The sequence below is a fragment of the Podarcis vaucheri genome (genome assembly GCF_965113315.1).
Source record: "Podarcis vaucheri genome assembly, chromosome: 6".
NCBI classification, from domain to species: Eukaryota; Metazoa; Chordata; class Lepidosauria; order Squamata; family Lacertidae; genus Podarcis; species Podarcis vaucheri.
Genome location: NC_138764.1, coordinates 73,374,236 through 73,398,872, shown reverse-complemented (window position 1 = coordinate 73,398,872; position 24,637 = coordinate 73,374,236). Strand labels below are relative to the sequence as shown.

The window sequence follows — 24,637 nt, the reverse complement described above, 5'->3', positions numbered from 1 at the left end:
TTCTTAGACCATTAACAGAAACTTTAAAAACCATTTCAACTAGGACTTGCTTTCTGCCAAGCAAAACAACATTGCAAAGTACATAAGAACAAAAAAAAGTCCACTGTTTTTATTGCTAGCTTGCCCTGCCTCTCTGAGAAGAAACCGGCTCACTTCTTTCCATCCTAAGAACATGCATCCCTTTGTCATTCAGGCCCCTCCTTGAAAAGATTATAAACCACACCACAGTGCCATTCACTGTTCAGTTTATGTAGTCATGCACTTGTATATGCTTATGTATATTTAACAACAACAACAACAACAACAACAACAACAATAATTTTATTGTCTATATGCCACCCATCTGGCTGGGTTGCCCCAGCCACGCTGGGCAGCTTTCATGCACCTCAGAGTGCTTCACCAGGATCACACCCATAACCATTCTGGCTTCAGTGCATTATATATGGTAAGATTCCCCCATCCCCTTGCATAAAACATGCCCCAAATTATATAGCCCCAATCTTCATTCTTCCCGCTGTCAGCCAGCATTTAAAGTGTCTTGAAAGATAAACAAGTATTTGTAAAGCTCTTTGTTTTTGCTCCACATCTGTCACAGCACATTTGCCCTTAGGGTGTCCATTCAGTACGAACATTTAGCACATGATGGAAACTGTAACTTCCATTCTAATTATGGATCAGTAAGGGATAGAATGCACAAGAACTGAGTTTCCATGGCACTAGCAGCTTCAGCAAGTGTCTAAGGCTTAGATCGGGCTTCCTCAACCTTGGCCCTCCAGATGTTTTTGGCCTACAACTCCCATGATCCCAACTAGCAGGACCAGTGGTCGGGGATGATGGGAATTGTAGTCTCAAAGCATCTGGAGGGCCGAAGTTGAGGAAGCCTGGCTTAGATATTCTAAGCATCACGAGTCCAGGGAGTGGTTAACACCTCACTAATTGAGTGAGTTATGCCCATCACCTTGAAATAGGCAGTGGTACAAGCCCTCCTGAGGCAGCTGTCCCTGGACTCAAAGGTTTTAGAAAACTATCATCCAATTTCTATAAATCTCATCATGGATAATGTGATTGAGAGGGTGGTGGCCATGCTGCTGCAGGTGCATCCAGCCCCATTCCAGTTTGGTTTCTGGATATTTTTGGGCACTGAAACAGCTTTGGTCACCCTGACCAATAACCTTTATCAGGAGGGAGACAGGGGTAATGCAGTTCAGCTGGTTCTTCTTACTCTCTTAGTGGCTTTCACAATTGGCCACAGAATCCTGGGGTTCGGAGCTGGAGGCACTGTATTATTAGTTGCAGGGTAGCACTTGCAAACTGCAGTTCAGTCCCATGGCTTTTTGAGCTATGAGGTCCCTTAGGAGTATATTCTGTCTTCCATGCTACCCAACATCTATATGAAACTGTTGGGGGCTGTAATTTGGGGACATGGAGCATGATGTCATTACCATGCTGATGACAAACAGCTCTATCTCTCCATTGCATCTGAATGAGGGAATGCTATGAACGTGTTGGACTGGTGCCTGGAAGCAGTGATGGTGGCCAATAAATTTAAACTGAATCCTCATAAAAAGAAGGAGCCATTGGTGGCCAGTTCTCAGACAACCTTCTCTGGGAGGGGTTCCACTGTCCCTGAATGAAAAGGTTGACATCTGGGAGCCCCCTACCTTGCAGAAATCCACTATGTGGAATACCGCAGACTTCTTACAGCGGCTAGATTAAATGTCCTGGACTCTGCAATATTGTGGGGAAGGTACAGGGGAGTACCATACGTCCAGAGAACCTGTCATTGTGCCATGGGTGTGGTTGAGTCCACTGAACACATTCTCTTGACTTGCCCTTCTTATGCAGAGCTTAGACAAAATTTTATAGACCCACTCCTATGTCAATTTAGCTCCCTACCAGGAGAAAACCAGGTTTTACACTTGCTGAATAATGTCGCTAGAGCTATACCTTCCTTGGTGACCAAATTTCTTTTTTTAGCTTTTAAGCGCCGCAAGACTATAACTGACTGTATTGATATGGGGCTATCTGTTTAGCCCATTTTAGTGTTGGCTAAGTTCTAAAATCTTCTTGGATGTTTTAACTGTGTATTGACAAATGTACTTTTTCTGACTGACGGTCGAATAAAAGGATGATGATGATGATGATGATGATGATGATGACATCTGGGAGTACTCCCAGATTCGAATCAGAAATTGCAGTCAGAAATGGCCTCCGTGGCTTATGCTCAGCTTAGACTGCTTCACCAGCTACGTACTACCATTCCTGGGTCAGAATTGCCTGGCCTCAGTAGTCCTCAGTAGTCCTCTAGTGACCTCCCATCTGGGCGGCTGCAGTGTGCTCTGTGTGAGGCTTCTCTTGAAAATGCTCCAGAAGCTACAGCTAGTGCAGAATGTGGTTGCCAGTTTGGTGAATGGGGTAGTCCAATGTCCCCAAGCAAGAGATGGTGGGCATATGGCACTGTGCCATCAGACAAGTGTAATGTAGGGAGAGAATGTCCGTTTAAGGAAGGCACATTAGGAGACAATAATTTTGACCTAAAGGACCAATTTACAGGAAACATCTCTTATGCATGCCCCCTATTGCAATTAATGGGATTTTGCACAAGTTTCAGTTCATTTTGATGAAATTTTGGATTCTCTGGAGAATTTATCAGGTTCTTTCTGAGGAACAGGGGGAACTACACAGATTTTCTCCTTCAGCTATCCAAATATGCTGAATTTGGGAATAATCTGGGGGGAAATGGATGGATAGATGAACAGACCGATAGATCTGCTATACAGAATAAAGGTAATGTAACATGAACAGAAAAGAAATAACAATAATCTATATTCACTTAATACAATTAATACTTAAAATATAAATGAGAAAAGGCACAGCAACAGCAACACAGAAAACAACATGGTTCATAGTATCAGGATATTATTCCAGAAGTTGATCAACAAAAAACATTTTCCTGTAAACTTACCTGAGACTTTCAGTAACTCCTTGTATAATATTGTCAGTAAGCTATCACCTTTATTTTTGAAGTCATTAGAAATCAGAGTGATTTGAGAAATTTTCCAGTGATAACAATAATAGATATTTATTTGACAAACAAATGTTTAAATCTCGCTCTGTAGGAGGCCAAACAATACCTTACCAATATATTCTTGTTCTTCTTCTACTGTTTGGTCAGCTTTATGCCAATCATAAAGAAAAGCCAATTTCACTAGTACATGATAATACCAGGTGATGTTTGGGAACTCAAAACCCTCCTCTTAAATGTTTATAAGAAAACATTCTAGCTGAGAGGCTTATTTAACTAATGACATTCATAATAATCTCTTGTCATTGATTCTGGAAGTGTTTGATCCACACCTAGGGGTGCCTGAAAGTTATAGTATTGACATTCTAGAGCCATATTTTCCCCTTGATATTAGCTATGAACCGCAATATTATGAATTGTATTGAGGTAAGCTTTATTCAGAGGAGACCCATTGAAATGAATGGACCTAAGTTAATCATTTCAATGTGTCTACTCTAAGTAAAAGGGACGCGGGTGGCGCTGTGGGTAAAACCTCAGTGCCTAGGACCTGCCGATCGCATGGTCGGTGGTTTGAATCCCCGCGGTGGGGTGTGCTCCCATCGTTTGGTCCCAGCGCCTGCCAACCTAGCAGTTCAAAAGCACCCCCGGGTGCAAGTAGATAAATAGGGACCGCTTACCAGCGGGAAGGTAAACAGCGTTCCGTGTGCTGTGCTGGCTCGCCAGATGCAACTTGTCACGCTGGCCACATGACCCCGGAAGTGTCTCCGGACAGCGCTGGCTCCCGGCCTACAGAGTGAGATGAGCGCACAACCCTAGAGTCTGGCAAGACTGGCCCGTACGGGCAGGGGTACCTTTACCTTTCTACTCTAAGTAAAAGTTCGTAGACTGCAACCCTATGTTACTGTTTTCTCGTTTGGTTATAACCCAGTTTCTCTGCTTGCTGCGAAGCAAGTGCCTGCATGTCTGGTTGTGCCTTGCATAATCTTGCAACAATGTGAGCGGCAGTCATTGCCATGAAAGATACCCTACGCTGGAATTCTTGCAGTGAGACTACTTGATACATTCCCCAGGGAATCTAAGGCCTTGCTCAGTCACCTCCTTTATTCCACTGGAACGAAGGCGTTCAGGTCTGTTATTTGATTCTTTTATGTTACATTTATGGGGAATCTCCTCACTTCCTTGCCCACAGCATTCTCTTCTCATATTAAAGGCAGCTTGTCCTCTGCTTGCTGCAATTGAGCAATACAGTCCTCCTGGGAAATCTCTGTGGCTTTCAGGTATTATTAGACAAGTCATGTGAAAGCAGCTCCTCGGGAATTGCCACATCTGCGCTTGCATGTTATATTCTGCCCCGTCCATGTTCTGAGCTCAGCTGCCTGTAAATTAGGCTTTGCTAATGGCTTTGTTCTCTTTGCCGTGCAGGCAGTCAATGACAGTGAAAGCCACTCAATGCCACACTAAGCAACACGAGAGGAAAACTTTTGTCAGACTTAGGCGTGGCTGTGACATCCACCCAATTTGTCATGAGCTTGGTAGGAGCAGAGAGAGCAAGGAAATAGGATTTTGGTAGAAGGCCAATATGGGCCCCATCTGCACCATACATTTAAAGCAGTATCACACCACTTTGAACAGTCTATAGTTTGTGAAGGGTACTAAGAGTTGTTAGGAGACCCCTATCCCCCTCACAGAGCTTCAGTTGTCAGAGTGGTTAACAGCCAATCCCTCTTCCCAGGGAACTCTGGGAATTGTGGCTCTGTAAGGGGAACAGGGGGCTTCCTAACAACTCTCAACCCCATTAGTAAACTATGGTTTCCAAGATTTGTTTGGTGGAAATCATGGCTATTTAAAGCAGTATGATACTGCTTTAATTGCACAGTCCAGATGAGGCCATGCTGCTTCGGTTCAAGTTGGTTCCACACCAGCTCACAGTTTTTGTGGCACGCTGACTTCATACTACTGTGCAAGACAGATGATACCTTGGAGCTGACAACATTTGGGCCCTATCTTTATTGTCCAAAACCTGCACAACTTTGAGGACTCAGTTGTAGGATGTATTTAATTCCTAAAAAAAATCTGTAAATTCAAAAATGTATACCCCTTTCTCCTAGCTTATGGAAGACAACAAACCAATATTAATTATTACGCAGAGCAGTATCAGTGTTCTGGTGGTTGTGATGGTTGTTTACATGACCTACCCAAGTAGGGGACAGCACAATCATCTTGCCTAAATTGTATACACAATGCTTATCCCAAACTGGAACTGTGAAATGACTTGAAGTTGGGCAAGTTAGGCTCCCCCCCCCCCCAAAATGTGCCATTTTAAAGTAGGAAACCAAGAGCCACACATACGTGGCTAAAGAAAGGACTAGGAGCTGGACTGGCTTTTGCTCTTGATTTAGGTACCAATCCTTGCACTCTTGTTACTGACAGTGATGTTTCTTTTTAAGCTGGTGCTGCAAGATATTACACCATGTCTGGAATGTATCACCTTATTTGCAATACCCTTTCTCGGGAACTAATCACCAAGAGCACCAGGAGAAGAATGACCTTGGGGGAGCTTTGAGACAACCTGCGATTAAGCACGGCACACATTTCTCTATAACAAGGCATAAGTAAAAGCCAGAGGTTCTGAAGAGTGTTTTCTGATGTCAGCAAATATTTTAAGAAGATGCCAGGAAGACATTATACCAGCCTAAGCTCCTTGGTTTAGAGCGGCATCTGCAAATGTTCCCCGTAGGAAGCAACAAAACGAGGTAACTCCCATTGCAGCAAGGAATGCATGAGATGCCCCACCCCATGCTTTTATATAATCACCACTCATATCTTGCAGGAAGACTATCAGACTTTAACATTATGCTAACTTGATAATATATCACACCATATATTGTTTTGGCATATAATATCACTGAGTGTTGAAAATATTTGAACAATAAACAAGCAGGCAGGCAGAGTGGACCCTTCATGTATAGCTTTGGTTCTTAGTATTCTAAAGCGGCATCTTGAGTCTCACATTGGTGGAAACAGGGGAGCTGGATCCTCCAATCAGGCATGGCCACCTGGGGCTGGGCACACTTCTAGAGGAAGAGCTTTGACCCCAGCCCCATGGCAGGTCAGTACGTGAGCAGAAGGCTACCGGCTCCTTTCAACAATCCAAGATGTTGTAAGCAAAAGGTCAGAACTGGGAGAGGTTTCCAATCTACTCCTGGTAGATAGAAAGGGGAGTGTTCTGTCTGGGAGCATGAAGAATATTTGAATGTGGCAGATAAAAAATGGAGAAGTTACATAGTATTTTTTAATTTTATTTTTTAAAATAAGATTATGAAGAAGAAGGTGCTTTATTCCCAGGCTTTTCTCCACACTAGTCTCCCAAGTCAAGGTAGTGACAGGCTGAAAGGTGTGGGGAGGGGCAGAGAAACAAGGCTGGGTTTGCAATAATGAGAGCCAACGCCCAGCTTCTGAGCTGGAATGTTGGCATGAATGCCAAGAGCAATATTTCCCCCTCTCCCATAGGAATAACACATTGGTCTCGATTTCGGGATGTGCTCCTTTTCAAAAGGAACTGGGGAAATTCCCAGAATGTGTTCATCTGCTTTCTGTAACTAGCCTCAGAGACCCAACCGTTTAGGGTGGAAGCTGAGCGCAAGAATTGTTCCGAGAACTGCTGCAACGATTGTTTTCCTCTCCGCCCAAACCAAAGTGTTTGTAGGGAAGAGTTCTGTTGCTTCTCTCCTTGTGGCTGGCTTCCTCTTGCCTGGCTGAGCATGTCCTGATTCAGGGTGAAACAGAACTCACGTGGCTGCCTTGTGACACAACCTCTTGCCGATTTTATAGGATTGGCATTAGAACTTTAATTAGCTGTTTGCAAAGTGCTTGAGAATGGCCAGATGAAAAGGCAGTGCTCTGTATCCATCAAGCAGAGCATTTTGGCTGATGAGATCAAAGTTGGGAAGGAAAGTGGTGTCAGAAGGGAGTTGCTCCTAAAGCAGGCTTTTGTCTTGCAGTGTTGCATGGATGGAAGAAACAAGAGGACTCATAGAGGCATCTTGGGTGGAGAATTAATTAGGAAGAATGAGGAAATTAAGCAGTCCAAGATGGCTGTGCTGGATAACCAGCTAGCAGCTGCCTAGTTCTATCTCTTGAAAATCCCCTCTTTTCTCAAATAAAAGCACTAACCCCAAGTCCAGCCTTTTACAACCTGGTGCCTTTTAGGTGTTTTGTACTATGGTTCCCACCCGCATTGGGCAGCATGGCTAATGATCAAGGGTGATGGGTGTTGTAGTAGTCCACAATCTGGAGGCACCAGGATGGGGATAGCTGCCATAGTCCAAACACTGGGTTTAGCACATCATTTCCTCGCAGTCTTCACTTGCCCTTCAACATCACAGAGATGAGACATTAGTGCACTGGTTTCATGTTATACAAACGAAAGAGTAAAAATAGAACAGAAAGCAAGCTGACTGCATGACTTGCTTGCAGGAGATCTAGTAGTATATCCTGAATTAAGAGTTTTGGACTATTAAGACTTTTGGACTACTTGACTATGCAGGCAACCCCAGACCAAAGCAGCTGCTACCTTTCATGGCTTTTAAGAGCTGAAATGGTCATATGGTTGTGTGGAGGTTCTCCAGTATAAAGGGAAATGACCTGACATAGACCTGGAGCAGGTATGTTCTCTCTTTAAACCATAACTTTACAGATTTGCAAATGGGAATATTAAGTTCATTTACTGAAAATTTTGTACAACATAGCAAATGTTACATTTGATCCAGCTTATATAGACTGAAGCTGGTGTAAAGGACCATTTTGCATATTCCATGGTGGCAAACCTGTCTTTGCCTCCTAAAGGCTCAGTTATTGGGAATCTGTGGTGAAACCCAGCTGCATGCATAAGGGGGAATGCAAAAATACATGCATTTCTTAGTCAGGGTTCCTACTTCACTCCAGCAAGGCTATTTTTACAAAACTATTTGCCTTTCTAACTAAATGTTTAAAGTTGCAGTTTAATTGGCTGGATATATTCAGTGTATTTTGCAAATTGAGCCTATGCAGTCAGAAGTAAGCACCACTGAGTTTAACGGAGCTTACTCTCTCGTGAAACTTTGCACAGGGTTATAGATTTACTGAACCTTTTAAATTGGGTATTATGCTGTATACTCCCCCTCCACTCTCTCTGTGGAACCCACAAAGCTGTCTGCATTTTTGGACTCCCTTTTTGGCTATGGGAGCAGCTCCTGTGCTTTAGAATTTACCGCTACTGCACTGGCCAGTCTGGATGAGTGATAAAAAGGGAGCTTTCCCCTTCCTCCTTGAAAGATGAGAAGGACCAAGTTCTGTCAGAGCAGGGTAAGTAATAAGCACAAACACATTTGGTTGATTTTTATTGCTGAGGCTCATTGCTGGTCAAGTTAAAATGGGTAAATTGTCATTTAATTAAATGAATTGACATGCAAACAACAGGCAACAAGTTAGCCAGCGTATAATCAACGGCTAAGGAATTTTAATTTTTCATCTCTGAGAAAGACAGTACTTCTAGTACATAGCCATCACACTTTTAGCAAAAAATGACTGCTCCCTGTGGAACTGTGTGGATACTGCTGCCAGCAATGCGACCAATTTGCATGTACTTCTGCTACACCAAGCCCACCGAGACAGACATGATATAATGCAAATTTGCTTGTTAAGGGGTATTAATTTCTGATAGCATGCTTACCAATACTATCACAACAAAAAGAACACCTGCAGCTGCTCCAGAAGCATGATTGTGGTATTTTTATTAAACAAAATGGGTGGAAATGACTTCTACACGTGTGTGCCTGTGTTATGTTGTAGAAACACTAAACATGAAAAACCACAGGCTTTAATGTAGTAGATGTGCAGATGTAGTCTGAGTTCATCCCTTCCTGTTTTTGCTAACTCCCTCACCAGCGTCCTTGCATTTTTCTCATTCACATCCACTGGTTAATAATTTAAAGACAAGAAAGCCTCAGTGAGAAAAGACATTTGCTTATGATCTCAACCATATACTTTTTCTTCCCCACACCAAGTTTATTGAAGTCAGTTTTGACATTTCATGTTGATTCTAGTCTTACAAAAACTTTATTATGACCATCTAAAGTTGGTTACAGTGCACATCTGATTTTTTTAAAAAAATAAATAAATTGGTGCCTTAGCTGAAGTTTTTCATCTGTTTATGCATCCAGGAACAGGCTTTCCCTTCCCACTTAAAAAAAAAAAATGAACAGGAGAAGCAAACCACTGTCATGACTTACTCATTTTTTCAGTGAGAGAAAACAACTAACATCAGAAACGCCAATTTCTGGCTGCTGCATACGGCCAGTATTACTGCACTTAGAATGAGTCCCCCTAGTGGGGAAATTTGGATTCTTTTCCTTCCTGGTTACATCTCTGCTAGGGATGCCAAAGGTTGGATGTTTTAACTTTTCAGATACGTGACTGCCTTTTAGTCAGTTTGAATTTACCGTATGTATTTTGCATACTTCTGTTGTACTGATGTGACACCTTGAGACCCTTATGGTGTAAGGAATCAAAATAATAACACAGCCTGGGTTACGTTTTGAAGCAGGAAGATTTATAATCAGTCCTACCTTTTCTAAAAAAAACACTTGGGAGTCTGCATGTTTTTGTTCTGAGATACAACAACGATGAGTTGATAAACGAATGTACTAATACCCTGAATGGGCATAATGGGCAGAGAAGCAGCACTGAAACACGCAGGCTTTGTTCAATAACATATTGACCCATATATAGCCCGCACTGCTCCATCCCCCCGCCCCCAAAACCTGGCTTGTATGAAATATGTGTGCAGCCTATATTTGCGTCAATATGGTAACTATTATTCAAGAAGGACCATAGCTCAGTGGTTTATAGGGTCCCAAGTTCACTCCAAGTTCACATCTAGTTAAAGGGTTTTAGGTAGTTGTGTTGGGAAAGATCCCTCCCTCCATGAGGGCTGCTGTCAGTCCAAGTATTCAGTACAGGGCTAAAAAAGATGATCCAGCCGTTTGAGTTCCTGACGATGCTGGGTGTTTATTCAGGTTCAATATTAAGTTTTCACTTGCCTTTGGCCCATAAAGTGCAGTTCCTTGGTAGGGAAAATGCTGAAACAAATGAAAACCTTGCACAAAGACTCTTGTGCACAAGATGGCAATAGTCTAAGGCCACAATAGCCCCCCCCCTTCTCCCTGCTCCCACCCAGGCGATCCAATATTATCACTTAGCAATACAATTAGCATTAAGGATCCAATGTGATACCTGTGTATATTAATCACTTCATATCTGCTTTTCGAACATCAATCATTCAGTGTGCTTTCACTAGACTTTGGTGGATTCTGACATCTCATAGAAAATCCACTAAAATAATGGAAATTCTGTCTTGGAGAAATTCAGCAACAGATATGTCCTTGGTTAATTCTGAGTGCAGACAAAGATTTGGATATTATTCCCTAGAGATGTCTTGTGACATGTCAGTTAAATCTGTCGCTACAATACTTTTGCTAAAGAGTCCATCTGCTACTGAACTTGCATTTGACTTATATTTGCATTTGACTTTTTCTGGACTTTCCTTATATTGCCTTACTAAACATCTTTTGCTGTTCTTGATTAGGAAACTGTTAACTGAATACTTTTTTAAAAATAATAATAGCAAGCTATTTTTCACAGCGTAAGTGAAAAACACAGAGGGCAGATATCTTTGGCAGAGGCCTCATTTCATTGAGACATTTTGAAAAGTATGAGGCTGAAACTCAGTGTTGAGCAAACCCAAAAGTATAGTCTTGCTTTGATTCTTGTTGATGAGGCAATTGCTGTAGGCCCAGGAAAAAAACTTATCTTAAAACAAACTTTTCTGCTTCAAGGTTAAACTAATCTTGTTCAAGCTTCCATCTTCAATCCTATGAATACTAAATAGGTGGCACTGTCCCACTTCAATTCTTTGTTAAGCTTTCTAAAATTATAGTTGGTTAAAACCCAAATGATGCTTGAAATTAGTAAGACATCTCATACATAAAATTTGGTGTTCTTGACAGAAGGATCCCAACTAGTTATAAGCGCTTCTACTCCCAATGTTCTAATACAGCCACTGTGGGCACAGCCAAGCTATTTGAAATTTATTTGCCATGGGGCTGGTTCCAAGTACTTTCTCTCACAATATCTTTATCCTACAAATAAACAATCTCAGCTACAGCCCAGTAGATAGGAATATAAAATCCATTATTATTTCAGGACTATCTTTCATTGTCATGACTTTCAGAGGGGTAGCCATGTTAGCCAGATGTAGCAGAAACAAAACAGAAAGTCATGTAAAAGACCAATAAATTCGTTGTGAGGATGATGACTGTGGTGGCTCACAACAACTTTACTTCCATTAAAGTTATCATATTTCCATTAAAGTCTCAGATAAGTATACTGGGATTCTGCTCTTTGAAGGACCATTGGGCAGAATTGCATACATGTTTTCAAAGGGCTTTCCTGTTACGGAAAACTGTAAAGAAAAGAACAGTTGCTGTTTTGACTTCACTTGCCTCACCAGATAGAATCTTCAGGCTGCTTAACAGAACAGTAAATATGTATTTTTCAGTAATGGTGTCTGTTTTACAGGAAAACGTTGTCACGCCACAGACGGTGCAAAGCTGGTTCCATGCAGACCATTCTAAAAAGCAGGTTCTTCCACAGGAAAAAAAGAGGAGAGAGAAAGAGACACATCACTTGACATTTCTAGATTTTATATGATTAAAAGTGGAAAGTGCACAGAAAGAAGAAGAAGAAGAAGAGTTTGGATTTGATATCCCGCCTTTCACTCCCCTTCAGGAGTCTCAAAGCGGCCAACAATCTCCTTTCCCTTCCTCCCCCACAACAAACACTCTGTGAGGTGAGTGGGGCTGAGAGACTTCACAGAAGTGTGACTGGCCCAAGGTCACCCAGCAGCTGCATGTGGAGGAGCGGAGACGCGAACCCGGTTTCCCAGATTACGTGACTACCGCTCTTAACCACTACACCACACTGAATTGCATAGATTAGTTAAAGTCCACTGATTTATTTTTTTAAAAAATAGGATGTAGCCTATAAATTGCCTTAACATAAGACATGTACACTGATCATCCTAGGAATTAGGACACATACACAAGCAAATATGTTTGGTATGTACGGGGTTGGGGTGGGGCACAAGTATACGAAGACTATTCCATGTATTATTGACTTGCAGGTGCAGGAACTTTATCTTGTATTTTGCAGCTGTAAGCAACCAATAGAACAGTCTGCATTATTGGGGGAAGTCAAAAGGAACTATGAAGGCACAGAATGAAGAAAGAAAACATTGCATTGAATCCAATGAAGTCACTTTCCTTTCCTGAATGCAACCTCACCTTAAATGCTTTGGAGAGTTGGGGTAGCCCCTGAGCAGATTTACAGGGTAATTGGGGCATATGGGGGAGGAGAGGGAGGGGAAGTGCTGTTGCCTAGGTGGAGGTTGTTCTGCTCACACAATGGCTTCATTGGAATGGTGCCCATTGTGACCTCCATGTCTTGGTTTGAAAAATCTTCCAATTTCCTACTTATGTTCTCATCTCAGCTGTCATCCACTCCCCGTCTTCTGCTATTATTGGGTGAAATCTAATTTCTGCAGGACTGTGGCACAATTCTCAGACAGACCCATGATGAGGGAAGGTCACAGGCTCTCATCAAAGGACCTTTTGTCTCATGGGAAGTTTCACTGTGAGGCAATCAACCAAGCAGAGACAGAACAGCAATTGAACAAAACTAATTGCTGAAGCTGGATAGTTTCCTGTTGTTGGGTCAGGATTTGCCAGGGTGCTTTTAAACACCCTGTCCACACCTTAAAAAGTATTGCCATCATAGAATTAATAGCTGAAATCAGGGAAGGGCTCTAGTTTGGACCAATAATATACAGTACCAATATATAGGGTGGCAAAATGCCCTAAGGCCAGACATTAAATGCTTATTTGCTTCATGGAGGTATACCGAGTGACTGGGATATGGGCTAAGCATGCCACACCCCACCCACTCTTTAGTCTTTACCTTTTATGGTGACTTCAGCTTTGCTGACTGCTTGGCCTAGTTCATTGATGGCCACCACCTTGTACTGGCCTCCATCTGATGCTGTGACTCCTAGGATCACAAGAGAGCAGACCCCAAAGTCATTTTTGCTGAAGAAGGTAGGATCCTGAGAGATATTCTTGCCATCTTTGTACCACATTACTTGAGGGACTGGATATCCAGTCACAGCACAACTCATGTGACAGTCAAATCCTAGAGTTACCACATGAGGTTTCAATGGGACAAGGAATCTTGGAGGCTGACTTTGGTTGATCCCCTTGTATTTTGGGCTTCTGACTGCAAATTTACCTGTAAGATGCACAAAATGCTGAGTTAAGAAAATGACCATCACACAGTATACTTAACATTCATGTCTCATATGAAACTGGCAATATTGGCTAAAAACGGGGAGGATGCAGTAGTTTCTTTGGCAAAGTTCTGAGGTTCTACCAATAAAAAGCCAACAAGTTTGTTGACACTTTCTGCATGGTACACAGAACACAATGACCAGAAACTTTCCCAAATGACCTCAGACACATGGAAATGCCATTATTTGACCATGCCTACAGTTCAGGTCTGCACCTTTCCATTTGGCTTTAGTGTATACTGAGACAGGTCATTGTCCATCTAGTTCCATATTGTCTCCATTGCCATGCAGTAGCTCTCTAGGGCAGGAATAGCCCACTTGGTGCCCTCCGGGTATTGTGGTCTACAACTGCCATTATTCCTGGCCAGTGGACATGCTGGATGGAGCTGATGGGACTGAGAGTCTGAAACATCTGGAGTGAAAAATGCTGGCTAATGGGTTCTAGAGTTTCAGGCAAGAGTCTTTACCAGCCCTAATATGTCAGAGATTGAAGCTGAGAGCTTCTGCCTTCAATGCAGGGCTTTTTTTTCATTGGGAACTCACTGGAACCAATTTCTGGCACCTCTCAGGTGAGTGCCATTGCAATAATAATAATAATAATAATAATAATAATAATAATAATAATAATAATTTATTTATTTATACCCCGCCCATCTGGTTGGGTTTCCCCAGCCACTCTGGGCGGCTTCCAAAAGAATATTAAAATACTGTGATACATCAAACATTAAAAGCTTCCCTAAACAGGGCTGCCTTCAGATGTCTTCTAAAAGTCTGGTAGTTGTTGTTCTCTTTGACATCTGATGGGAGGGCGTTCCACAGGGCGGGTGCCACTACCGAGAAGGCCCTCTGCCTGGTTCCCTGTAACTTGGCTTCTCGCAGTAAGGGAACCGCCAGAAAGCCCTCGGTGCTGGACCTCAGTGTCCGGGTGGAATGATGGAGGTGGAGACGCTCCTTCAAATATACTGGACCGAGGCCGTTTAGGGCTTTAAAGGTCAGCACCAACACTTTGAATTGTGCTCGGAAACATACTGGGAGCCAATGTAGGTCTTTCAAGACTGGTGTTATATGGTCTCGGCGGCCGCTCCCAGTCACCAGTCTGGCTGCTGCATTCTGGATTAGTTGTAGTTTCCGGGTCACCTTCAAAGGTAGCCCCACGTAGAGCGCATTACAGTAGTCCAAGCGGGAGATAACCAGAACATGCACCACTCTGGCGGGGCAGTCCGCGGGCAGATAGGGTCTCAGCCGACGTACCAGATGGAGTTGGTACACAGCTGCCCTGGACACGGATTTAACCTGTGCCTCCATGGACAGCTGAGAGTCCAAAATGACTCCCAGGCTGCACACCTGGTCCTTCAGGGGCACGGTTACCCCATTCAGGACCAGGGAATTATAAGAGAACAAGGTGAGTTCTGGCACCTCTTTTTCTAGAAAAAGCTTCAAATGCTTCAAAGCATCACTTTATTTATCTATATGATACAGTGAATACACAGAGAGTGAACCAACAAGTACTGGTTTGCTTTCAAAGCCTGTTTACCCTTTTCCCTGTGAATGATCCAGGGTTGCACTGTTTCAGAGGGCTCGCTGATTCCCATGCAATTCTTTGCCTGAACTCTGAAGTAGTATTCCCGGCCTGGGACAAAATTTGAGACAGTGCACTTGTTGGTGTAAATCAGGTCAGACACCAGTTGCCAAGATCCTTTGTAGGAGTCACGTCTCATGACCATATAATTCAGAGTGCCCTCTCTCTTCTCTGTTGGTGAGGGCTCCCAAATCAGAGTCACCGTGTCAGGGACCTTCTCAATTAGCTGTATAGGACCAGGAGATTCTGGGACATCTGCAAAGTGAAAATAAATAAAATCATAAGGCAGAGCCAGAATTTTAAGATGGTACAAGATTACTGAAAAGAGGAAATCATGCCCATAGAATTTAGTCACTCATGCTGATGGCCATCCCTGATACAGTTAAGTGAAGAAAAATGTGTATTGCAAACCTCATTTTAAGCTTGATATTTGCTGCAATTATACTGCTGAAATGGATAAAGTGGACTGAGATGGGTAACCAAGAGCTCGTTTTTGTATAGATGGACTATAAAGTCCATTTAGTTCTGGTGCTCAAAACAAATTCCTGAGCTTAAAATTCTTTCCTTGAAGTATTGCAAGTATTTTACACCAGGCTCTATTTGGATTCTAGTAAAAAAAACAAACAAACCCTGAAAGGAGATCCCGCAATCCTGAAGTCTGTCCAAATCTACCCTAGTTTTTTCCAGGCCAGTTTGCCTATGTAGTCTAGCTGACAAACTACTTTCAGATGACCTAAACTACTGGCTACAACCAGCTACTGTCATCTTCTTCTTGTTGTTGTTAGTTAGTTAATGGTCAGCCTTGTTAAAAGTGAGGCATATAATTACCTCAAAGTTTTCACAATGCTATTGTTAGTCTTAATATGCTGCCCACCCTAAGCTGCAGAGGTAAGGAGGGCTCAGCATTTCATTTAAAAGGAATAAAAGCCAGGCAACACTAGCTTGGAGCTTGCTTATGGAAGGAAGCCAGCTTTCACCCTCTTTGTCTCCCAGACAGAAATGCCCGTTGACAGTTGGTACAGCCATTTTTGTAAACTGTAAATGGAGGGGCTGACAGACTGTGATGCTTGCAGCTGGTGTCTTATTCCATTGCTGACAGTTGCCCATGAAGGACTCCTATGACATGTGATCCATGGTCCTTTTTTGGCATTGCTAAATATGCTGACTTGTGACCTTTCAATGCCCCCATGGGCTGTATCTCCCCTCATGGACAATAGACACCTGCCTAGCTGAAGGATTATAGAGAGTATGGTATTGAACGAATTTTCCAAAAAAGGGAATTCGAATGCAGATTGCGCATTTGGAAACGCCTTGCATGGTCCTTACCTAGAACTTGGACTAGGAAGCTGAAAGTCTCTTTATTTCCACGCTCAGTTTGGAGGGTGATGCTATAATGGCCACTGTCAGAAAAGTCAGCTCCTGGGATGATGAGTTGGCTCAGGCCTTCTCTAGTAGCTATTGTGGCTTTTGCGGGCAGAGTAAGACCATCCTTTAGCCAAACCACTTCAAGAGGTGGGGAAGCCTGGTGAACAGAAAAGAGATAGTAAAACTTTTGTAACGGGGCTGTGGAAGAATTCAGTTTTTGCAAATTCTGGTATAAACTATCCAGCCACAAACCTCCTGGACTAATGTGCACAGTGGCGTAGCGTGGGGGGTGCAGGGGGGGCCGGCCGCACCGGGCGCAACATCTGGGGGTTAGGGTTAGGGGGCGAAATTACTTGCCTTGCCCCGGGTGCTAACAACCCATGCTAAGCCACTGAATGTGCAGGTCAGAACATAGTTATTTTTCAGATTTGGTGCGAAACTGAATTTTGCAATGCACTTTTTGGCTCAAAAATGTATCAAAATCCATTTGAAATGGCTATTTTGAGATAAAATACATCTAGAAATGTGTATTGTGTGAGAAAATGCATTCAAATATACAATTTTAAATATATATTTATGATGTGAATTTTCATGTTGATTAAAAAAAAAAATCAATGGGAGAATGGGAGGAAACAGATTTATGAACAAACACATGCAAACATGACATAGATGAGAATCAGCCTGAGCCATTATCCTTATTTTTCAGCTTCTGTTTTGACTTGAAATGTTCATTTTGGGCTTCTCAGAAGTACGTAAAGAAAAGAAGTGATGGGGGGGGGGATGAAAAGTGTCGGAACTGCATTCCAGCTGAAAAAAGAAGAAGCACTAAGAATACTGTGTACATAGGACAGCGATGGACAACTTCTGTATTTCCAGAGACTACTTTATTTGCCATACAAAGATCTGAAGGCTGCACAAACTCATCATTTCATAATGAAGCTACTGTCCATCCAGTAGTAAGAATCTCAAAGCAGTGGACAACACATAGACATAGAATATATTATACAGTGCTATATTACATATTTCTGGCACACAAAATCAAAAAGAAAGATGCAATATTAAACTGTATCTCTTGTTTCTTACAACTTGAACACTACCCCCCTTGAATGAATCTGTAAGCTATATATTTATGAAAAGATGAATGTAAAGTCACACACACACACACACACACACACACAATGGTCCATGTTTGTTTAGCAAAATCTAGAATGCATCTTGTGCTCTTAGGTTTTTGACAAAAAAAAGCATGGGAATGAATTTTGTGAATGCTGCACTTCTCAGAAAGGCTATACTTACTTCAAAGGGAATGCGCACACGAATGGCATCCCCTGCTTTTACAATCATGAAGCTTTTGGTGGTGTCCTTTACCAAGAGTTTGGGAGGAACTAAAATGGGGAAAAATACATAAGTTAAAGACTTCACCTTGGATTATGAAATATGTTTGGCACTTTGCAAAAATATTGAATGCCTAGTAACACCATCCACTGCAAGTACTTTCAAGAAGCCCTGCTCAACCTGAGAATTTTGTTTCTATGACAGCAGGATCAGCTTCTACAAGTGATTTAACAACTGATTCTTGAGTTACTTTTATGGTATGATTTATTGCAGAAGAACTGCAACTAAATAGATGGCACTTTTGCGCCTGCCAATTATTGGAGAGTTGTGTCTTTTCGCCACAGTTTGATTCAGCCATCTGCAATGGACTCCTTAGGCATGAAGCTCAATCCAAGCTTTCTCAGGTAGTCTCCTTCAGTTTCTCTTTTCATGAAATGCAGGAAGAGCTGTAGTTCAGGAGCAGAGCTTCTGCTTTGCATACAGAAGGTCCCAGGTTCAGTCCCCAGCATCTCCAGATAGTACTGGGAGAGGAACCCGTCCCAAACTGCCAATCAGTGGAGACAATACTGAGCTAGATAGATCCATGGTCTGAGACAGTATAAAGTAGCTTCCTATGTCCCTATGAACTGTCACTCCCCAGTCCTCACCACACCAGGTTGGATGCAATAACATCTTCTGGTACTCAGCTTTCTTTTTTCTTTGGGCTTCGTTTTCATTCTGATAATCTCAGCAGTTCCTCAGTATGTCCCCACCCCTATTACAGCTTTTGGTTTCTGTTTATAGTACAGTGGTACCTCGGTTTTCGAACATAATCCATTCCGGAAGACCATTCGGCTGGGTGAGGACTGCAGGGCCTGCTCCCTTCCAGGGCCTTCTCCAACTGGCCCAGGGGGCGTGGCCCAGGCCCTTTCTCCCGGCTATAAAGGGACTCCTGCTGCAGGGAAGCCTCGGACCATCGGCTGGGTGAGGACTGCAGGGCCTGCTCCCTTCCAGGGCCTTCTCCAACTGGCCCAGGGGGCGTGGCCCAGGCCCTTTCTCCCGGCTATAAAGGGACTCCTGCTGCAGGGAAGCCTCGGACCATCGGCTGGGTGAGGACTGCAGGGCCTGCTCCCTTCCAGGGCCTTCTCCAACTGGCCCAGGGGGCGTGGCCCAGGCCCTTATTTGGAACAAACTTTTGGGGAAGCTGGGAAGTGTTCTGCAATTGCTTCCCTGTTCCAATGTGTTTTAAAATGTCCTCAAGCAGTCGGTGGCAATTTAAATTTGTATTTCTTTTTTTCCTTTTTTCTCTTGCTGGGGGTGGGTGGGTGTAATGGATATTTCGTTGGGGATTAATTTTAGTATAATTGCTCTGTTTTTGTTTTCTGTTGTTTTATTGGTTCTGTATAGTGTGTGTTTTGTTTTTAAGGGGCGGGATCAGGGCTGCCTGGGAGTGAGGCCCCAGCCAACACGATGGCTGGGACAAGTTCCACAGGGGGGGAAGCACTGGGACATCCGATCTCGGTGATCATGGGCAGGAGGCGGAGTTACGCTAAGACCAGACCATGTCATTACCGAGGAGGCAGGTTTAGTCGTTGTTTGAAGACTATCCCTGCCTCCGGGTCTGGCCTTGACCAGATGGATACTGGAATCAACAGGGGAAACCCACATAACCTGAAGGTGTTGCTGTGTAATGCCAGGTCAATGGTGAATAAAACCACTGCCATCCACGACCTGATTGTGGATGGAGGATTTGACCTGGCTTGTGTGACAGAGACCTGGTTGAATGAGACAGATGGGCCCGTCCTTGCTGCCGCTTGCCCACCAGGTTTCTCTTACGCACAGCAACCCAGGTTATGTGGGCGGGGAGGGGGGGTTGCAGTGATTTTTAGGAAGTCATTAGTCTGCACCAGGCGTCCTACTGGGAAGACCCAGTTTTCTGAGTGCATGTTCTGGAAGTTGGGCAATAGGGGCAGTACAGGATTCCTTTTGGTGTACCGACCTCCCCGCTGCACCAAGGATTCCCTGTCCGAGCTGCTTCAGGTCGTGGCGGATGTTCTCCTGGAGACACCTAGTTTGGTTGTCCTAGGGGATTTTAACATCCACGCCGACACGACCTTACAAGGGGCCGCTCGGGACTTCGTGGAAAGCATGGCCTCCATGGGGCTGTCCCTGAATAAGTTGGGCCCAACTCATAGTCATGGACATGCCTTAGACCTGGTATTCACCTCTAGCGACGTGGGTGATCTGACACTAAGTAAAAATGAAACCAAAGAAGTGCCATGGTCAGATCACTTCCTGGTGCAACTGGACTTCTCCGCGACCCTTCCCCTCTGCAGGGAGGTGGGACCAATTCGGATGGTCCGCCCCCGCCACTTAATGGATCCAAATGGTTTCCAGAGAGTGGTAGGGGATGCTTTATCCCATGTTGATGGCCTTTCAGCTGATTCCCTGGTGGCCCGCTGGAATGCGGAGTTAACCAGGGCTATCGACTGTCTGGCTCCGAAGCGCCCTCTCCGATTGCATGGAGCCCGGACAGCCCCGTGGTTTTCTTCGGAGCTGAGGGCAATGAAACAATCGCTGAGACGGCTAGAGCGTCGGTGGCAGAAAACTCACTCCGAATCTGACCGGACACAGGTTAGAGCTCAACGTCGAGCCTACCAAGTGGCGATAGCGACGGCAAAGAAGACTTTCTTCACCGCCTCTATTGCATCTGCAGAAAATAGTAGCAGGAGACTCTTTCAGGTGGTCCGCAATTTAACGGAACCACCTTTACCATCGGGGCCTTGTAAAGACCCCAAGATCTCCTGCAACGATTTTGCAAAGTTTTTTGCAGATAAAATCACTCATATTCGGAAGGAGCTAGACGCCACCGTGGGAGCAGGGCTGGGGCGGGAGAGTGCTAGAGCCCTGTCTGGTCAAGTTGCATGGAATCAATTTCAATCCGTTACCCCCGAGGATGTGGACAGGCTGCTTGGACGAGTGAAACCAACCACCTGTCTCCTTGATCCTTGCCCATCCTGGCTTATAAAAGCTAGCCGGGAAGGGCTGGGCGATGGGCTCTGCGGGGTGGTGAATGCTTCCCTCTGTGAGGGAACATTCCCAGATCCGCTGAAAGAGGCGGTCATTAAACCGCTTCTTAAAAAACCATCTTTAGACCCGGCCAGTATGGCCAACTATCGCCCAGTCTCAAATCTTCCATTCTTGGGCAAGGTGATTGAGCGTGTGGTTGCTGAACAACTCCAGGCACGCCTGGAGGATGCGGACCATTTGGATCCCTTCCAATCAGGGTTCAGGCCTCATCATGGGACTGAAACTGCCTTGGTCGCACTGGTTGATGATCTCCGGCGAGCTAGGGACAAAGGTGAGAGTTGTTTCCTAGTTCTGCTGGATCTCTCAGCGGCCTTTGATACAATCGACCATAACATCCTTCTGGACCGTCTAGAGGGGTTGGGAGCTGGGGGCACTGTTATACAGTGGTTTCGCTCCTTTCTCCTGGGCCGTGTTCAGAAAGTGGTGGTGGGGGATGAGTGTTCAGACCCTTGGGCCCTCACTTGTGGGGTGCCTCAGGGTTCTGTCCTCTCCCCCATGTTTTTTAACATCTATATGAAGCCGCTGGGAGAGATCATCAGGGGGTTTGGACTGGGTGTCCATCAATATGCAGATGATACCCAGCTCTACCTTTCTTTCAAATCAGAACCAGTGAAGGCGGTGAAGGTCCTGTGTGAGTGCCTGGAGGCGGTTGGAGGATGGATGGCGGCTAATGGATTGAAGTTGAATCCTGACAAGACAGAAGTACTGTTTTTGGGGGACAGGGTGCGGGCTGGTGTGGAGGACTCCCTGGTCCTGAATGGGGTAACTCTGCCCCTGAAGGACCAGGTGCGTAGCCTGGGAGTCATTTTGGACTCACAGCTGTCCATGGAGGCACAGGTCAATTCTGTATCCAGGGCAGCTGTCTACCAACTCCACCTGGTACGCAGGCTGAGACCCTACCTGCCCGCAGACTGTCTGGCCAGAGTGGTGCATGCTCTAGTTATCTCCCGCTTGGACTACTGCAATGCGCTCTACGTGGGGCTACCTTTGAAGGTGACTCGGAAACTACAACTAATCCAGAATGCGGCAGCTAGACTGGTGACTGGGGGCGGCCGCCGAGACCACATAACACCGGTCTTGAAAGACCTACATTGGCTCCCAGTACGTTTCCGAGCACAATTCAAAGTGTTGGTGTTGACCTTTAAAGCCCTAAACGGCTTCGGCCCAGTATACCTGAAGGAGCGTCTCCACCCCCATCGTTCTGCCCGGACACTGAGGTCCAGCGCCGAGGGCCTTCTGGCGGTTCCCTCATTGCGAGAAGCGAAGCTACAGGGAACCAGGCAGAGGGCCTTTTCGGTGGTGGCGCCCGCCCTGTGGAATGCCCTCCCATCGGATGTCAAGGTGATGGACAACTACCTGACATTCAGAAAACATCTTAAGGCGGCCCTATTCAGGGAAGCTTTTAATGTATGATATTTTAGTGTTTTTTGGTTTCTGTGGAAGCCGCCCAGAGTGGCTGGGGAAACCCAGCCAGATGGGCGGGGTACAAATAATAAATTATTATTATTATTATTATTATTATTATTATTATTATTATTATTCGACTCCCAAAACGTTTGAAAACTGAAGCATGCATTTCCAGAAGCATTTCCATCTAGAAAACTCAATACAGAAGCCGTGTGGCACGTTTGGCTTCCGATAATGGTTCAAAAACCAAAGCAGTTACTTCCAGGATTTTGGCATTCAGAAGGCGAAATGTTCGACTTCCGAGACATTTGAAAACTGAGGTACCACTGTATACCCTCTCAAGTTGCTGCTAGGGTCATTTCCTCAAATACACACACCCTGAGAGATTGCAAACACAAGACAACCAGCAATCACAATAGTGAATAGCACAATTCAATTATGATTTTCTCTCCCCTCACCCTTTCATTTTTGTTTGTTTCTGAATTCCATTCATCGCCTTTTATTGCTTCCCTGGCCATCCCTCTAGTATTTCACTATGCAACTCTTCCTATGCAAGATCTGCCATCTATTCCCTATGGTTCATTCTCTACTGCTTTTCCCTGTCCCTAGTCTTCTACTCCTTGGGGAAGTCCCACAGATTTTAGTCTCTGTATACCATCAATTACCAAAGCAAAAGCTGGACATTATGACTCACCTGTGGGAGGTACAGCTTGGACACAAGTGTCCAGTTCGATGGGCTCGCCAAAACCACCATCATTGACTGCTCTCACTCGTAGGAAGTACATCTCCCTGGCTTTTAGCCCTCTAACTGTGTATGTAGTCATTGGGATTGGGAGGGAATTGCACTGGGTCCACTTCAGAGTGTCAGTGTGCCGCATCTCTATAATGTAGCCTTTGGCATGACTTTCTTCCTCTGCTTCTGGCTTCATCCATGACAAAGAGATGCTGCAGTAGTCAGTACTGATCACTTTAAGATCTCTCACTGCACCTGGTGGTTCTGGAAAGGGGATGATTCAAAATTCCAATCAGTTTATTTTGTCCTTGTTGTTCAGTTCTGCCTCCCTTGGTTTATCTTTGCTCCCTTACTTTTTGTAATGTGTTAGTGCAGAAGCATAATGTCATGACAAACCCCAGCCCTCTTTCTGGTAACTCTGGCAATCATTCCCTACCCTGTACCCAGGTCACTGGAAATTCTGTACCATGCACTCTGTAACAGACAGTAGAATTCAAGTATCAAATATATATTTATATACCAGTATCAAGAGTGGCTTGTTCTCCCTGCAGCGGTACAGCTGCTTATCTTGAGAGTACAGAGAAGGGGCAGGGTGGTGGCAAGATTGGAACAAGTGCACCAGCAGAAATGCTAGATCTTGGCTGCATTGTTGCTGTCCTGGCCCCATCATAGGAAGCAACAGTGACATCACTGCCAGGCGACTACCTCACCCTGCTGGCCATGTCTGATTGGAACCCATACAGTTTTTATAAGATAACAAGTAGAAATGTCATTATTTGGCCTGCTGTGTCCACCCTCCATGCATTTACTCATGGCCATTTCCTAGCGATTGTGGAGCTAGTGATTACTACTGTCATTTGGGCTTTTCTCAAGCAAAGGGGCACATTTTCCATTACTGAGAGGAGTACCGCTGCCTGAAACCCATATCCCAATTTAAACATGAATGATGGCACTCGGCAAACGATTTGTTGAGTGGATGAACACATTGAAACATTTTGTGCAACTTCCCTCTCTCCCCCCCCTTCCCCACCTCTGGTTTTCCTGTGCCATGCCCAGTAGGATAGACTGAATCACTTACTCATGGGATCCCGAGCAAAAGCAGCTTCCGACGGGGCACTAACGTCACCCGCCCCTGCAGCATTAATGGCAGCCACCCGGAATTCATACAGCAGACCCTCCTTCAGGTCAGTCACTGTGTACTTCCTGTCTGCGGGATTTAATAACATAATGAGAAATAATTATCCTGCTTTGAGTTTTGTAGTCAACAGATACAGGAGACAAATGAAACTGAATGTTATTCCTACTCAAAGTGGTCCCACTGAAATTAATGGCCACGACTAACTTCAAGCCGTTAATTTCAGCGTGTGAGAAAAACAAAGTTGACTATATCCCAATGAGCGTTGTCATGCACTCTTTTTTAAAAAAACAGAATGTAGTCCTCTATTAGAAAGAGACTTCTGTTTAAAGGGCTATCTGCTCTAAGTCCCACTTAAGATAAAGAAGAGAGGTCATAGAACTGGAAGGGACTACGAGGGTCATCTAGTCCAACCGCCTAGGATGCAGGGATCTTTCCCCCTATGTGGGGCTCGAACCCACAATCCTGAAATAAAGTCGCATTATGTACTGACTGAGCTGTCCTGCACTTAGGGGACAATGAAGCTGCCAACAACAGTCATCTATGGGTTT

The 24,637-nt window shown here is 44.4% G+C and overlaps 1 protein-coding gene and 1 long non-coding RNA gene across 51 annotated transcripts in view; one reads left to right on the top strand and one right to left on the bottom strand.

The window, feature by feature from the left end:
• Positions 1–4,029: 4,029 nt before the first annotated feature.
• Positions 4,030–24,079, top strand: LOC309534908. Its single transcript, XR_014220917.1, has 3 exons — positions 4,030–4,152; positions 7,572–7,689; positions 24,011–24,079. It is a non-coding gene; the product is annotated as an uncharacterized lncRNA (long non-coding RNA).
• IGFN1 (immunoglobulin like and fibronectin type III domain containing 1) overlaps positions 10,075–24,637 on the bottom strand; it is a 49,081-nt gene continuing 34,518 nt past the window's right edge. For all 50 annotated transcript variants that reach the window (XM_082227377.1, XM_082227339.1, XM_082227328.1 and 47 more), the window contains 7 exons: positions 24,030–24,158; positions 22,913–23,215; positions 17,704–17,792; positions 16,369–16,564; positions 14,998–15,297; positions 13,079–13,405; positions 10,075–11,707 (listed from right to left, as the gene is read on the bottom strand). In XM_082227377.1, the coding sequence (XP_082083503.1) occupies positions 11,694–11,707; positions 13,079–13,405; positions 14,998–15,297; positions 16,369–16,564; positions 17,704–17,792; positions 22,913–23,215; positions 24,030–24,158 (1,358 nt within the window). In that variant the 3' untranslated portion in view covers positions 10,075–11,693. The remainder of the gene's footprint in view (positions 11,708–13,078; positions 13,406–14,997; positions 15,298–16,368; positions 16,565–17,703; positions 17,793–22,912; positions 23,216–24,029; positions 24,159–24,637) is intronic.